Source organism: Ylistrum balloti, unplaced genomic scaffold (assembly GCF_031769215.1).
Source record: "Ylistrum balloti isolate Yb309-2 unplaced genomic scaffold, AGI_CSIRO_Ybal_v1 Utg370202, whole genome shotgun sequence".
In the NCBI taxonomy this organism is placed as follows: Eukaryota; Metazoa; Mollusca; class Bivalvia; order Pectinida; family Pectinidae; genus Ylistrum; species Ylistrum balloti.
In genome coordinates, this window is record NW_026782176.1 from 215,786 (window position 1) to 231,536 (window position 15,751).

The 15,751-nt window shown below is 37.5% G+C and overlaps 1 protein-coding gene across 1 annotated transcript in view; it reads left to right on the top strand.

The window, feature by feature from the left end:
• LOC132551489 (hydrocephalus-inducing protein-like) overlaps nucleotides 1-15,751 on the top strand; it is a 94,678-nt gene that overhangs the window by 21,498 nt on the left and 57,429 nt on the right. Inside the window, exons 22-36 of the mRNA XM_060215634.1 lie at nucleotides 682-1,048; nucleotides 1,324-1,874; nucleotides 2,148-2,285; nucleotides 3,421-3,741; nucleotides 5,758-5,951; nucleotides 6,571-6,844; nucleotides 7,307-7,501; nucleotides 7,719-7,865; nucleotides 8,381-8,620; nucleotides 9,541-9,643; nucleotides 9,912-10,004; nucleotides 10,500-10,646; nucleotides 11,927-12,082; nucleotides 12,242-12,484; nucleotides 13,895-14,055. Of these exons, the coding sequence (XP_060071617.1) occupies nucleotides 682-1,048; nucleotides 1,324-1,874; nucleotides 2,148-2,285; nucleotides 3,421-3,741; nucleotides 5,758-5,951; nucleotides 6,571-6,844; nucleotides 7,307-7,501; nucleotides 7,719-7,865; nucleotides 8,381-8,620; nucleotides 9,541-9,643; nucleotides 9,912-10,004; nucleotides 10,500-10,646; nucleotides 11,927-12,082; nucleotides 12,242-12,484; nucleotides 13,895-14,055 (3,330 nt within the window). The remainder of the gene's footprint in view (nucleotides 1-681; nucleotides 1,049-1,323; nucleotides 1,875-2,147; nucleotides 2,286-3,420; nucleotides 3,742-5,757; nucleotides 5,952-6,570; nucleotides 6,845-7,306; nucleotides 7,502-7,718; nucleotides 7,866-8,380; nucleotides 8,621-9,540; nucleotides 9,644-9,911; nucleotides 10,005-10,499; nucleotides 10,647-11,926; nucleotides 12,083-12,241; nucleotides 12,485-13,894; nucleotides 14,056-15,751) is intronic.

Genomic DNA, 15,751 nt, shown 5'->3' on the forward strand with positions numbered 1-15,751 from the left:
CTTCTGTTTTGTTGATAACACTCGGACTTTCTTCATCGGATTGTCAAATACTTGCTCTCAGTTGCTTTTCTTGTTCAAAAGTCAAAGATAAAGGTCATTTTTACTTTAGAAATAGGAATATACTGCAAACATATCACATCTTCAAATGAGAAGTTGCCCTACTGTATATCAAGGTCATAAGGTCAACAGTCAGCATAAGATTTTACATATCAAACTGCCATCTATTTTGTTAGGACATGGTAGGTGGTTTTGTCTGAAATCAAATCAGCAGTCAACTGACCACAGGTCAAGTTCATCAGGCGATAGGTTCAAGGTCAAAATTGAGGTTGAGGTCAAATTTGATATATCTTACTGGTAGACCTTTTGTTATGACATATTGAAGCGTAATTTGTTTAAATCAGTAAAACATGTCAAGGTATTTATCACATTTGAAATAATATGGGCAATTTATTTCTATCAAGCAATAAACAAAAGTTCAATATCAGTGAAGTAAGGGATGCCAGTTAAGGTGGTAGACACTCAACATGGTATATACTGGAGGTGGGGTGGGGGGGGTATTATCAGTAAAACTGGGTATTTATCAGTAAAACTGGGTATTTATCAGTAAAACTAGGTATTTGAAAGTTGTCCTTTTTGTTTCTATTTTGAATAAATGAAACCGATGTATTTGTAAATTTTCAGGACTATATAGCACTGAGAGGTGAGGTTTACTTTCCTAACATTGACTTTGAAAAGACAGTGGTGGACTTTGGGTGTATTTTGAATGATACTGAGGTAACTCGGTACGTCAACATTACCAACAACAGTCCCATGGAAGTGAAGTACCGATGGTCATTTTTGGTGGATAAGGAACCAAATGTAGTCATCAGACACCCTCCCAAACCTGTGGTGATGTTGCTCCAGATTAACGAGACAGAAGAGTCTGCTGCGGAGGTCCATCCAGAGATTGCTGTTCTTATACAAGAGCCATCACAGACACAGCTTGAGGAGGAAGAAGAGGTCAAAGAAGAGGAGGAGGAAAAGGCCGACCTAGAACCCACAAAAGTTTGTATTATTATCACCAGTAACCCTTTGTATCAAGACCAAGACACATCAACACTTCACAATGCATGCCAGTTTTCTCATTTTCATTGCTTTGAAATGATTTGATATTTAAAAATAGATTAGAAACAAAAAACAGTAAAATTCCCTTTAAAAGTTTGTATTACTTACAATTACCAAATATACAAATCTGATAGATTATTGATACTCCATGAATACCATGTTGCTTTTTATTTCATATGAACAAAATAAATTGTTTGTAGGAAAGTGATGTGTTGCTAGGCAGCAGTATTCATGGTGATGCGGAGGATCTTCAGAAGGATCAAGAATCTGACCGCTCATTTGACAACAAGGCCACAGAGGAACACCAGTCCAGCTTCCACTCACAGGAAGACGAGAGTCTGAAAGCTGTTGATAGTGATGATGACAGACCAGAAAAAGGCCAGCTAGAGCAGCAGGAGGCCCCAGAGGGAGGCATTGATAAAAACCAAATGGATGGACTACGTCTGAGTTTGACCTCCCTCCGTGATATCGCCATTGATGAAGATCCTCTCCAGACGAATCGTGCACTAAGTGCCCTGTTAGAGAATGACCGAGATGAAACCCCAGTGGGAGTTGAAGAGGTGTTTGACATCCTGCCTCTGTACGGTATACTTCAGCCTGGAGACACAGAACAAGTGACTATGACCTTTTACGGGCATGCAGATATCTGGGGGGAGACAAAGGCAATTTGTGAAGTAGAAGGAGGTCCTGTTTATGAACTTATCCTTAAAGGAGAGGCTTCCTTGGTTGATTATAAAATAGACTGCAAGGAGATTGACTACGGAAAGCAGGTATGTCAATAAATGTTGGAACACTGTATATACTGATTGCTTTCTGTAATCTGATGTATAAAACAGTCGAAGGGAAGGCTGTAGGATGTGTAAGATTGATTTAGACTGTACAGAATACTTTAGCATACAACTGTTAGCATTATGTTTATATGGTACCACTTGCATTACTGTCTGTCGATCAACTCAACACATTGGCTATGTAGACATGGTAATTCTGTTGCCTTATTGACTTTCAGATATAAAGTATCTATTTTTCTTTGTGTCTATTTTCAGATGTATGACCATGTGGCTTCAGCAGAAATAACTCTTTGCAACAGTGGAAAAGTTGGTTTTGATTTTTGTGCCATGGGGATGGACCCAACATTGGCTAAAAAACCTGCTCCTGGCGTTCCTATAATGGTTCCTCATGCTGTAAGTACCTTGGGTAAATTGGAGCAGAATCTTCATCTCGGGTCAAAGTCACAATCAAAATCTTCATCTCAGGTCAAAGTCACAATCAGAACCTTCATCTCAGGTCAAAGTCACAATCAGAATCTTCATCTTGGGTCAAAGTCACAATCAAAACCTTCATCTCAGGTCAAAGTCACAATCAGAACCTTCATCTCAGGTCAAAGTCACAATCAGATCCTTCATCTCAGGTCAAAGTCACAATCAGAACCTTCATCTCAGGTCAAAGTCACAATCAGAACCTTCATCTCAGGTCAAAGTCACAATCAGAACCTTCATCTCAGGTCAAAGTCACAATCAGAACCTTCATCTCAGGTCAAAGTCACAATCAGAACCTTCATCTCAGGTCAAAGTCACAATCAGAACCTTCATCTCAGGTCAAAGTCACAATCAGAACCTTCATCTCAGGTCAAAGTCACAATCAGAACCTTCATCTCAGGTCAAAGTCACAATCAGAACCTTCATCTCAGGTCAAAGTCACAATCAGAACCTTCATCTCAGGTCAAAGTCACAATCAGAACCTTCATCTCAGGTCAAAGTCACAATCAGAACCTTCATCTCAGGTCAAAGTCACAATCAGAACCTTCATCTCAGGTCAAAGTCACAATCAGAACCTTCATCTCAGGTCAAAGTCACAATCAGAACCTTCATCTCAGGTCAAAGTCACAATCAGAACCTTCATCTCAGGTCAAAGTCACAATCAGAACCTTCATCTCAGGTCAAAGTCACAATCACAACCTTCATCTCAGGTCAAAGTCACAATCACAACCTTCATCTCAGGTCAAAGTCACAATCAGAACCTTCATCTCAGGTCAAAGTCACAATCAGAACCTTCATCTCAGGTCAAAGTCACAATCAGAACCTTCATCTCAGGTCAAAGTCACAATCAGAACCTTCATCTCAGGTCAAAGTCACAATCAGAACCTTCATCTCAGGTCAAAGTCTCAGAACCTGAATATGGAATGCACACCTGTAATTACTGTCTATTACTATATTCTGTTTTTGTTATCCCCTACAACTTAGGCCTGATTTCTCCAGAATAAGATAGATTTTGCTTGTCTGCTTTGGAAATTCCTGAAAGTGAGTTTGTTTCTTGCAGGGCTTTGTTGAACCAATGTCAGAGCAGAAACTGGTCATCAAGTATCTACCAGGGGTGCCAGAAGTTTTCTCCAAAACATTCCACATCCAGGTGGCACACTTCCAACCAGACAAGATTTGTATCCAAGGAGAGGGTGTGTTCCCACGAATATCTCTGGATCTTCCACGTACTGTTGACCCTGAGGGACATTACCAGGAAACAGTGCGCCAAGCTAAGGAGAATTTATACAGTGGCAAAGCAGGACAAAAACTACCGACAGAACGCCCACAGAGTGGTCTTCCCTCTTCACAAAGAGTACCAGGGGATCCCCTTATGACACAGGTAAACAGCAAATTTCACATTAGATAGGATGTCAGGGAATCATTGACAGGATTAGAGATCTCCACATCACATAGAGTGACTAGGGATCTCTATAACACATAGAGTGACTAGGGATCTCTATAACACATAGAGTGACTAGGGATCTCTATAACACATAGAGTGACTGGGGATCTTTGTAACACATAGAGTGACTAGGGATCTCTATAACATATAGAGTGACCGGGGATCTCTATAACACATAGAGTGACTGGGGATCTCTATAACACATAAAGTGACTGGGGATCTCTGTAACACATAGAGTGACTAGGGATCTCTACAACACATAGAGTGACTAGGGATCTCTATAACACATATAACACATAGAGTGACTAGGGATCTCTATAACACATATAACACATAGAGTGACTAGGGATCTCTGTAACACATAGAGTGACTGGGGATCTCTGTAACACATAGAGTGACTATGGATCTCTGTAACACATAGAGTGACGAGGGATCTCTATAACACATAGAGTGACTGGGGATCTTTGTAACACATAGAGTGACTAGGGATCTTTATAACACATAGAGTGACTAGGGATCTCTGTAACACATAGAGTGACTGGGGATCTCTATAACACATAGAGTGACTGGGGATTTCTGTAACACATAGAGTGACTAGGGATCTCTATAACACATAGAGTGACTAGGGATCTCTGTAACACATAGAGTGACTGGGGATCTCTGTAACACATAGAGTGACTAGGGATCTCTATAACACATAGAGTGACTGGGGATCTCTATAACACATAGAGTGACTGGGGATCTCTGTAACACATAGAGTGACTGGGGATTTCTGTAACACATAGAGTGACTAGGGATCTCTGTAACACATAGAGTGACTAGGGATCTCTATAACACATAGAGTGACTGGGGATCTCTATAACACATAGAGTGACTAGGGATCTCTATAACACATAGAGTGACTGGGGATCTCTATAACACATAGAGTGACTGGGGATCTCTATAACACATAGAGTGACTGGGGATTTCTGTAACACATAGAGTGACTAGGGATCTCTATAACACATAGAGTGACCGGGGATCTCTATAACACATAGAGTGACTAGGGATCTCTGTAACACATAGAGTGACTGGGGATCTCTGTAACACATAGAGTGACTAGGGATCTCTATAACACATAGAGTGACTAGGGATCTCTTTAACACATAGAGTGACTAGGGATCTCTGTAACACATAGAGTGACTAGGGATCTCTTTAACACATAGAGTGACTAGGGATATCTATAACACATAGAGTGACTAGGGATCTCTTTAACACATAGAGTGACTAGGGATCTCTGTAACACATAGAGTGACTGGGGATCTCTGTAACACATAGAGTGACTAGGGATCTCTGTAACACATAGAGTGACTGGGGATCTCTATAACACATAGAGTGACCGGGGATCTCTATGACACATTGCAAATCTTGTTTATTTTTTAGCCTACCATCATCATATTGTCCTTTTCTGTCCATCTGTAAACAAATTTTATTATTGCTGTTAAAAGTATTCAATGTATCTTGTATGTCATTTTTAGCTTCAGGAAAGTCCCTCGCTGTGTTCTTTAAATTTTGAGATTAATCAGAAAATTGCTGACAAGTGGCCATCATGAATTTGGACAATGAAAACTTTGCGATTTCTGTAAAAGTACAAAATTATTCTTTCTCAAATTTCATCCTAATTGTGCCCTTTAGATCATAATGGATGGTAGGTGGCCATCTTGAGTTTTTACATCGAAAGTTTGGTTTTGCTATTTCTGAAGAAGTACTGATGGGTCTTTCTCAAAGTTTGAACATAGGTTTCCTTTTTGTGCCCTTTAGATTTTGGGATTGATCAGAAAAACAAAATGGCTAACAGGTGGCCACCTTGGATTCTGACAATGAAAATTTGTTATTGAAAGTTCGTGAGAAGTACTGGATGGATCATTTTCTAATTTCATTTGTTAAAGCTATATGTGAATTCTATTGGAACAGGACATCCCCACTCAGCCACCAGAGCTGGATGTGCAGATGGAGTTTGAAAGGCTGACAGTCAAAGAGTTTGCCTTGGACATGCAGCAAATCCAAACGGCTCGAATGAATGCCGGTCAGGACACCACCCCGCCGGACAGCAATGAGACTCGGGAGTCTACAGACACTGAAGGAAGGCCAAAGCGTAAAAAAGTCAAGTAAGTTATTTCAAAAGCAAATACAAATGAACTTTCTTCTACCAAAACAACAATGAAGGAAGCAGTTGGGTGTTGTACAAAAATCTGTTTGTGGAAGGAAGTTTTTCAGTCAATAGAATCAGATATCCATTATGAGTATGATATGGGGATCATAACTGGAGGGAGGATATTTTAGATTTGTCCCTATCTCTCCACAAAGTGGACAATCTCTATCTTCAGTCCTTCTGTTGAATTTTAAATACGTTTAGTGTACCGGTATTTATGGGTATATTATCAAACACTGGATACTTTGATCGGCAGGTCTCTGAAAAAGTTTGAGTAATGATGTAGTGACAGTTTTAAAAAAAACATGCCCTTTATGTTTAATTGAATATGAAATATGTATTCTATTTCAAATTTCAGCAAAAAGTTATTTGGTTAATTTATTAACCATGGTTTTATTCTGTGACAACAGTTGACTGATATTGAATCCCTACAACATCAGACAAATTTTCCTGAGACTTGTACACAAGATCCATATAATTCTTAGGCATTATCTCTATTACTGCTGCTTATCATGATAACAGAAGAAGACTTTATACTACACATATGATAAATATTATACTGTTTTATGTTTCAGACCTAAGTTGCCAGAGTACCTGTTAGATTTTGGCTATGTGGTGTTAGGAACAGTCAGGACTCACATCGTACGGGCAACAAACACCGGCTGGTTCCCCACTTCCTTCCAGGTGGAGCGAGAGGATATTCATCATTTTGGATTCCATGTAGAGTTGGACCGGGTCAGGAATCTGCCAGGATCACCTGATCATGAAACAGTTGACTTTGTTGTCAGCTTTGATCCCAGAGGCGCCAATCTGTCAGAAGGATCTGTGGAAACTGTTGTTCCCATCAATGTTAGTATAACTCTTATCAACCTGTAACCTCATTGATAAACATCAGTATAGATAAACATCACACATCAGTATAGATAAATATCACACATCAGTATAGATAAATCTCACACATCAGTATAGATAAACCTCACACATCAGTATAGATAAACCTTACAAATCAGTATAGATAAACCTTACACATCAATATAGATAAACCTTACACATCAGTATAGATAAACCTCACACATCAGTATAGATAAACCTCACACATCAGTATAGATAAACCTCACACATCAGTATAGATAAACCTCACACATCAGTATAGATAAACCTTACACATCAATATAGATAAACCTTACACATCAGTATAGATAAACCTCACACATCAGTATAGATAAACCTCACACATCAGTATAGATAAACCTCACACATCAGTATAGCTGTACTTGTAAATTGTGAGCTGACATGTCTTTCCTTTTCCAGATCATCAATGGACCAGTGATTCAAATTCGATTGCGGGCCAAGGTGACAATGCCGGACATGGAGATCTCTGATGATACGTTAGAATTTAATGAAACGAAGTGTGGTGAATGTAAAGTGATCACTATACAGCTTCATAATCACCAACAAGTGAAGTGTGAGTGGAACTCACTGCCTGCTGACAAAGACAGTAAAAAGGTTAGTGTACCTAAATTATACTACAGCGATATTAGTACTATCATAAGGTTACCCAATGTCAGTATGATATAAAGTGTCTTTCTCTAGAAATATTTATCTAATTACCAATTGGCTGCAGAAAAGCCTGAACATGCAAACTTCTTTTGTCAACAACAAATTTCATAGAAATATTTTGTTTCTTCATAGCATTAATGTTTTGTTGTTTCATGTTGAACAGATTGACAAACATGTCCCGATGCACTTACGACGTAAGATGAAACAAGAAAAGCAGAAGCCACGCCATTTTGAGATCATGCCAGCAACAGGTACTCTTGTACCTGGTCAACGACAAAATGTTCAAGTGAAGTTTATGCCCACTGAAGAGGTACAAAGACATTTTTATGTAAACTAAATTTGTCTGTCATAATGCAGCTTTTATTATGTGAATTGAATTTGTTAAAGAAAATGTCTTATTATTTTTTATACGTGAACTGGGTTTGTGTAAATGTCCTTCTGTTGGTTGTATGTGAACTGAGTTTGTGTAAATGTCCTTCTGTTGGTTGTATGTGAACTGAGTTTGTGTAAATGTCCTTCTGTTGGTTGTATGTGAACTGAGTTTGTGTAAATGTCCTTCTGTTGGTTGTATGTGAACTGTTTGTGTAAATGTCCTTCTGTTGGTTGTATGTGAACTGTTTGTGTAAATGTCCTTCTGTTGGTTGTATGTGAACTGTTTGTGTAAATGTCCTTCTGTTGGTTGTATGTGAACTGTTTGTGTAAATGTTATTTTTGTACATGAAATATAAACAGAACACAAGAACATGACACCATGTAATGCTGTAACAAGTATTTATTGGGCTGTGATGTTGAGAATCTAGTACCTACACTTCACTTTTGTTTCAGAAATATTATGAGCAGCGTATCCTCATTAGGATTGCCCAGAGTAGCCAACGTATTCTGCTGCTCTGCCGTGGCCAGGGTCGTGAGCCTCACCTAGACTTTGACAGAAACATGGTGGAGTTTGGTCCAATTCTCCCCCACAGTACAGGCGATGAACAAGACATCATTATCAGAAATCCTTGTAGTTTCCCAATAGAATTCTACAACTTAGAGTTTGATTCTAATTATCTGGAAGAAGAAAAGGTAAGTAACTATATATATATATATCTTATCATGAATAATCTACATTTTATTTTTTGATGTTCTGGAGGTTTGATAAAGTAGTTAGCTTACCTATAATTTGTCTGCATTTCAAATGTTTAGAAGGTTTCCTGTTTTGATATACATTACAAATGATAGTAAGGCATGTCCCTTCTGTCAACATAGTCTGTTTCTCTAAATACAATGTACTTTAGACAACATACTCTATTTCTCTGAAAACAATACTCCAGACAACATAGTCTATTTCTCTAAATACAATACTTCAGACAACATAGTCTATTTCTCTAAATACAATACTCCAGACAACATTGTCTATTTCTCTAAATACAATACTCCAGACAACATAGTCTATTTCTCTAAATACAATACTTCAGACAACATAGTCTATTTCTCTAAATACAATACTTCAGACAACATAGTCTATTTCTCTAAATACAATGTACTTTAGACAACATAGTCTATTTCTCTAAATACAATACTTCAGACAACATAGTCTATTTCTCTAAATACAATACTTCAGACAACATAGTCTATTTCTCTAAATACAATACTTCAGACAACATTGTCTATTTCTCTAAATACAATACTCCAGACAACATTGTCTATTTCTCTAAATACAATACTTCAGACAACATAGTCTATTTCTCTAAATACAATACTTCAGACAACATAGTCTATTTCTCTAAATACAATACTTCAGACAACATTGTCTATTTCTCTAAATACAATACTTCAGACAACATTGTCTATTTCTCTAAATACAATGTACTGAAGTCAACATTGTTAATTGTATACATCAAAATGTCCTGTTCATCATCTGTATCAACTTTTTTATAACTTAATTAAAGCTTTTAATTACAACAACTTGCGAAACTTTTGAGTGTTGCTGTTGTTTCACACAGATACTGCGCCTCATGAAGGGATACGATGAAATGAATACCATCTTACTTCCACCCCGTGGACCCTCAGAAAAACTGCCTCCTGAACTCACTGAATATTATGATGGTATGATGGGTGATACAGCTGAATAATCACCAGATCCCTTCTGAGATTAGCCTTTAGGCAATAAATGTTAAAAATGTAGCTAATTGAAGTTTTTTGGTTCACCTGTCTCTAAATACAATTAAAAACATGATATCTAGACATTGATTGGTAAAAGGGATCTACAGATTATCATCAAAACAAAATAAATCCACTATTTGAACAGGTAGATTTGTTAATGTACTGGTCTGCGCTTTGTCTGGGATAGATTTGGCATTGCTTTGTCTTATAGAGCAAATGAAGAAGTTGGAGGAACTGGAACGCATCAGGAGGGAGGCAGAGGAGTCAGCAGCAGAGGCTGCACGTCTAGAGGTAGAAAAAGATGGTAGGTTGGCTTTGTATTGTCAGAATTGTTATTATTATATCTGTGAAGTAAACAGATAGTTGGTCTCAGCCACCTGAGATGTGAGGAGTGGGGCCCAATAGGGAAAATATTTTAAATTCTGAAAAATCCTACTTTTGTATGAATATCTGGATTCTGCATCAATTTGGTCTGAAGCATCTTGGGTGAAGCATCATCAATGTTGTATAGAGAGTCAGATTTACCCCCATTATTTAAAAATTATCTTTTCTGTAGGGATGAAGGTTTTTTGACTGAATTCGTTCTGAAGAATCATGGGTTGGAGATGATTCTATTTATTATAAACCAAGGGTCTGAGCCCCTTGGGACATATGTGTGGGATCCAATAAGAAATATTTGGGTAAACCTTTAAAATTCTTATCCTCCATTATTGGATTAAGCAGCTTTGACCAAATCAAACCAGGTGAGCAATACAGACCCTATGAAACTTTTGTTTTCAAATTTCTATTTTGACAGCAGGAGAGAGTGGAGATGGTGATGGGCGAGGCGAAGAGTCTGAGATTAAGACTGATGGAGCTGTAGGTACTGCTGCTGGCTCACGACCACCCTCCATTGTCGAGCCTATTGACATTGAGGACAGACTGAAGAAGGAGGAAGAAAGTGAAGGTTGGTTGTATACAGCATTACCCAGTTTTACTGTTAACAGATTAGACTCTGTCTGGCTTCATTCTTGTCTTATATCCTTTTTCAGAGATGATTTCTCAGCTTAATTTTGAAACCAGCTTATATTAAAAAATGCTTTATTTTCAAAGTCACCAACCAGATACTGAATGTTTTCAAGATTTATTTTTTAAGTTACGTAGTTGTCTCCCTTAATCCAAATCAAATTATGTTTTCATCACAATAAATGTTGATGAATGTTTTTCTTAAAGAAATTTTATCCCCTTCACAAGAAAAATAAATGTAAAACAAACATTTCTATTAGATGTCAAAGAAATAGCAATGTATCATGGGATCCAGGTCTTGATCTTAAGCCAAAACGAATCTACAAATTTAATAAAGATACAATACTTTCATACCACGAAACATAAAGCCTAAATTCAAACACTGATGACATTGCCTGGTTTTTTGAGGGGTTAGATCTATCACTATTTTTGAAGGGAGAGATCTATCACTATTTTTGAAGGGAGAGATCTATCACTATTTTTGAAGGGAGAGATCTATCACTATTTTTGAAGGGAGAGATCTATCACTATTTTTGAAGGGAGAGATCTATCACTATTTTTGAAGGGAGAGATCTATCACTATTTTTGAAGGGAGAGATCTATCACTATTTTTGAGGGGTTAGATCTATCACTATTTTTGAAGGGAGAGATCTATCACTATTTTTGAAGGGAGAGATCTATCACTATTTTTGAAGGGAGAGATCTATCACTATTTTTGAAGGGAGAGATCTATCACTATTTTTGAAGGGAGAGATCTATCACTATTTTTGAGGGGTTAGATCTATCACTATTTTTGAAGGGTTAGATCTATCACTATTTTTGAAGGGAGAGATCTATCACTATTTTTGAAGGGAGAGATCTGTCTCAAATCTTGATTTGTTAGATCTGTCACTGGTTTTTGATGGGTTAGATTTATCACAATTTTTGACGGGGTAGATTTGTCCCTTTTTTTGACAGGATAGACTTATTACAGTTTTTGAGGAATTGTAAAAGTCAGATACCTTTGAATTAAGATTGAATAAATAAGAGAAACAAACCAGTTCTTGACATTAAGAAAACCCAGACCAGTTTTTGTCTCCTATGAAAATGAATCCTGTTTTCACAGAAAAAACCTTGACAACTGGTACAACCAAAATAACCTTTGACCTTTGAAGCCATTTGTTTCGGATTCAAATTTTTAACGAATTTGTGAGGTTAATTGGTACATGATTGTTTTGTTAGCACGGTCCACTAGTGCCCTTGGAGTCGGTGAACTTGAGATCACACCAGTGTCAGCCGCCATTGCCCGACATCTTGGAATAGATTTGACACCCGAAGGAACAGCGGCACGTAATCGAAGAGGAATAGCAGTGATTGTCCATGGCGCACCCATGTCTGGTAGGGAGGACACCATTTTCCTTACTCCAAATGCTTTAGATCTAAAAACAAATTTCACTTGTAGTCAGATGAGATGTTATTATATATTTTCAAAAGAGATGACATGGATAGATATTTGAGTGAGGATATCTGTTGTATCAGTCATACAATCTGTTATAGGCAAAACCGTAACGGCTGTGGCACTCGCTAGAAAGTATGAGGCTGCAATACTGACGATAGACCAGGTTGTCCTGGATGCTATCTCGACGGGAACAAAGTCAGGCATGCGCGCCCGTGAAATGTGTCAGGAAGCTGCTCGTAAGAGAGCTGAGGAGTTGAAGTTAATGGAGGGTGAGGAGCTGGAAAAGAAGCCAGGTGGAGGTCTGAGTGTTGAAGCGGTTACTGCCCACACACAGGGAACTAGTAAGTCACAACGTAATGTAACAGTCAAATATTTCTTACGTTTTATAAAGAATGGTACAAAAGGCACAAGAGAACAGCAGCTTTAAATAAAAATCATGCATCAGTATTAACAGTAGAGCCAATTAATTGATCAAATTTAACCACTGATAGATACAGTATGGCAGTATGATTTGGACTATAGCCTCAAGTCTAACATTTTTTCTATAAAGATTTACTTCATCTGTTTTTGTTTATGATTTTTAAAATGTCATTCTGCCAGATTAAACCCGATTTACAAGAATATGATTCTATGTCAGATTTTGATGTGACGTGAACATGTAATAGTTAAATTTTCATCTGTAAGTCACCTGTTAATATGACATGTTTGACACCTTCCTGGTAATATAACATGTTTGACACCTTCCTGGTAATATGACATGTGTGACACCTTCCTGTTAATACGACATGTGTGACACCTTCCTGTTAATATGACATGTGTGACACCTTCCTGTTAATACAACATGTGTGACACCTTCCTGTTAATATGATATCTATATACCTTCAGTATTCAAAAGTGTTTTGTGTGATTAAAGAAGTTTACATGGTGATGCCTTGTATTTAACCGCTGTAAGACAATTTGTCCTGAAGGGGATATGTTTCACTTTATGACAATTTGTCCTGAAGGGATATGTGTTACTGTATGGCAATTTGTCCTGGAGGGGATATGTGTCACTGTATGGCAATTTGTCCTGAAGGGATATGTGTCTCTGTATGACAATTTGTCCTGAAGGGGATATGTGTTACTGTATGACAATTTGTCCTGAAGGGGATATGTGTCACTGTATGACAGCACTGTTTTTTATTTTGCTGGTTTGTACGGACATATTTTGCCCCATTTTGGTTTTTCCAGCTGTATATATGATTACATTGTGAATTATCACAATACTGTATTATAATCACACAGAACACTTTGTATTGAACACACTAACCAGTTATAATCACACAGAACACTTTGTATTGAACACACTAACCAGTTATAATCACACAGAACACTTTGTATTGAACACACTAACCAGTTATAATCACACAGAACACTTTGTATTGAACACACTAACCAGTTATAATCACACAGAACACTTTGTATTGAACACACTAACCAGTTATAATCACACAGAACACTTTGTATTGAACACACTAACCAGTTATAATCACACAGAACACTTTGTATTGAACACACTAACCAGTTATAATCACACAGAACACTTTGTATTGAACACACTAACCAGTTATAATCACACAGAACACTTTGTATTGAACACACTAACCAGTTATAATCACACAGAACACTTTGTATTGGAGTGTGCTTTCACTTGCTTGCCCTTTTTCACCCATCACCCATCCTAACTGTATTTTTGCAACATTCACCCACAGCTAGCACAGCAGCCGTGTCACAGGCTCACTCCGTCGTGTCCAATCGTAAGACTAGCACTGTTTCAGATGTGAAGGGCAAGGACAAGCATCATGGTGGCAGCGTAGCTGGAGCAAAAACTGGCATCAACACCTCATCTATTGATGGAGCTACTGGCAGTCAGGTATGTCTGTGTAAACCATCTCTACAGTGTGCTCACTTCTTAATACTTGTAATTTGCATGTTGTGTTATAAATGGGTTCACTGAATAACTTAATATTTAGTCAAGACATCTGATAAACAATATAGTTCATATTGGGTGGTGTTTGTATCCTTTACGAGTAGAAATGAAAAAAATTATAAACATTTAAATGATCTCTGATATAGAAAATCACTCACTGATGCTTTGTACTTTTGTCCTTTTTTGGAGTATACAGCAATTTATTTTGTAATGACTAGAAAAGCACAAACTTTAGTCATCAAAAGTACAGGTGTCCCACACACATAATACAGACAGGGTGACATCAAAAGTACAGGTGTCCCACACACATAATACAGACAGGGTGACATCAAAAGTACAGGTGTCCCACACACATAATACAGACAGGGTGACATCAAAAGTACAGGTGTCCCACACACATAATACAGACAGGATGACATCAAAAGTACAGGTGTCCCACACATATAATACAGACAGGATGACATCAAAAGTACAGATGTCCCAAGCACAAAATACAGACAGGATGACATCAAAAGTTCAGGTGTCCCACACACATTATATAGACAGGGTGACATATCAGATGTCCCACACACATAATACAGACAGGTAGAATTTGTCCCACACACACATAATTTGTTATTGAAGATAGAAGTTGATATTGGCTAAAGAAGTTGACATAAGAGGTAGAATTTCGATACTGGTGGTAGAAGCTGATATTGGTGGTAGAAGTTGATAGTAGAATTTGAGAATTTGATATTGGTAGTAGAAGTTGATATTGGTGGTAGAAGTTGATATTGGTGGTAGAAATTGGTAGAAGCTGATATTGGTGGTAGAAGTTGATATGGATGGTAGAATTTGATATTGGTGGTAGAATTTGAGAATTTGATATTGGTAATAGAAGTTAATATTGGTGGTAGAAGTTGATATTGGTGGTAGAAATTGATATTGGTGGTAGAAGTTGAGAATTTGATATTGGTAATAGAAGTTAATATTGGTGGTAGAAGTTGATATTGGTGGTAGAAGTTGATATTGGTGGTAGAAGTTGATATTGATGGTAGAAATTGATATTGGTGGTAGAAGTTGATATTGGTGGTAGAAATTGGTAGAAGTTGATATTGATGGTAGAAGTTGATATTGGTGGTAGAAGTTGATATTGATGGTAGAAGTTGATATTGGTGGTAGAAGTTGATATTAGAGGTAGAATTTGGATATTGTTGGTAATCTTCAGTGATGGCACCATCTTCTGGACATCTAAAAAAATGTAACTTACTGGGGTATCACATCATCATTCCAAGAAGTTAAATTGCCCAAAGTGCTGAAAAAGTAGGAAAAAGTACAAAGTTGTAGTGAGAGATGTTCTTCCATAATATATATGATTTATCATCCCTTATCACTTCAGACAGATTGTTGTAGAAATTTGTAGACGACGTAAGTTAACATCATATCCACTTAAAAACGATATGGCTTATATTCATAGAAGACTGTGAAGGGAAATGATTTTTCTCAATTTTTATCTTTCATGATTTACTGACCATTTTTAAGTGGTTAGTGATTTTGTAAGAACTTTTGAACAACTCTTAACCATTAACAAAAGTCTATGTCAGTACTAATACCTTTCAACAGGTTACTCAGGGAGGCCATGGTACAGTGCGAGCCAAGC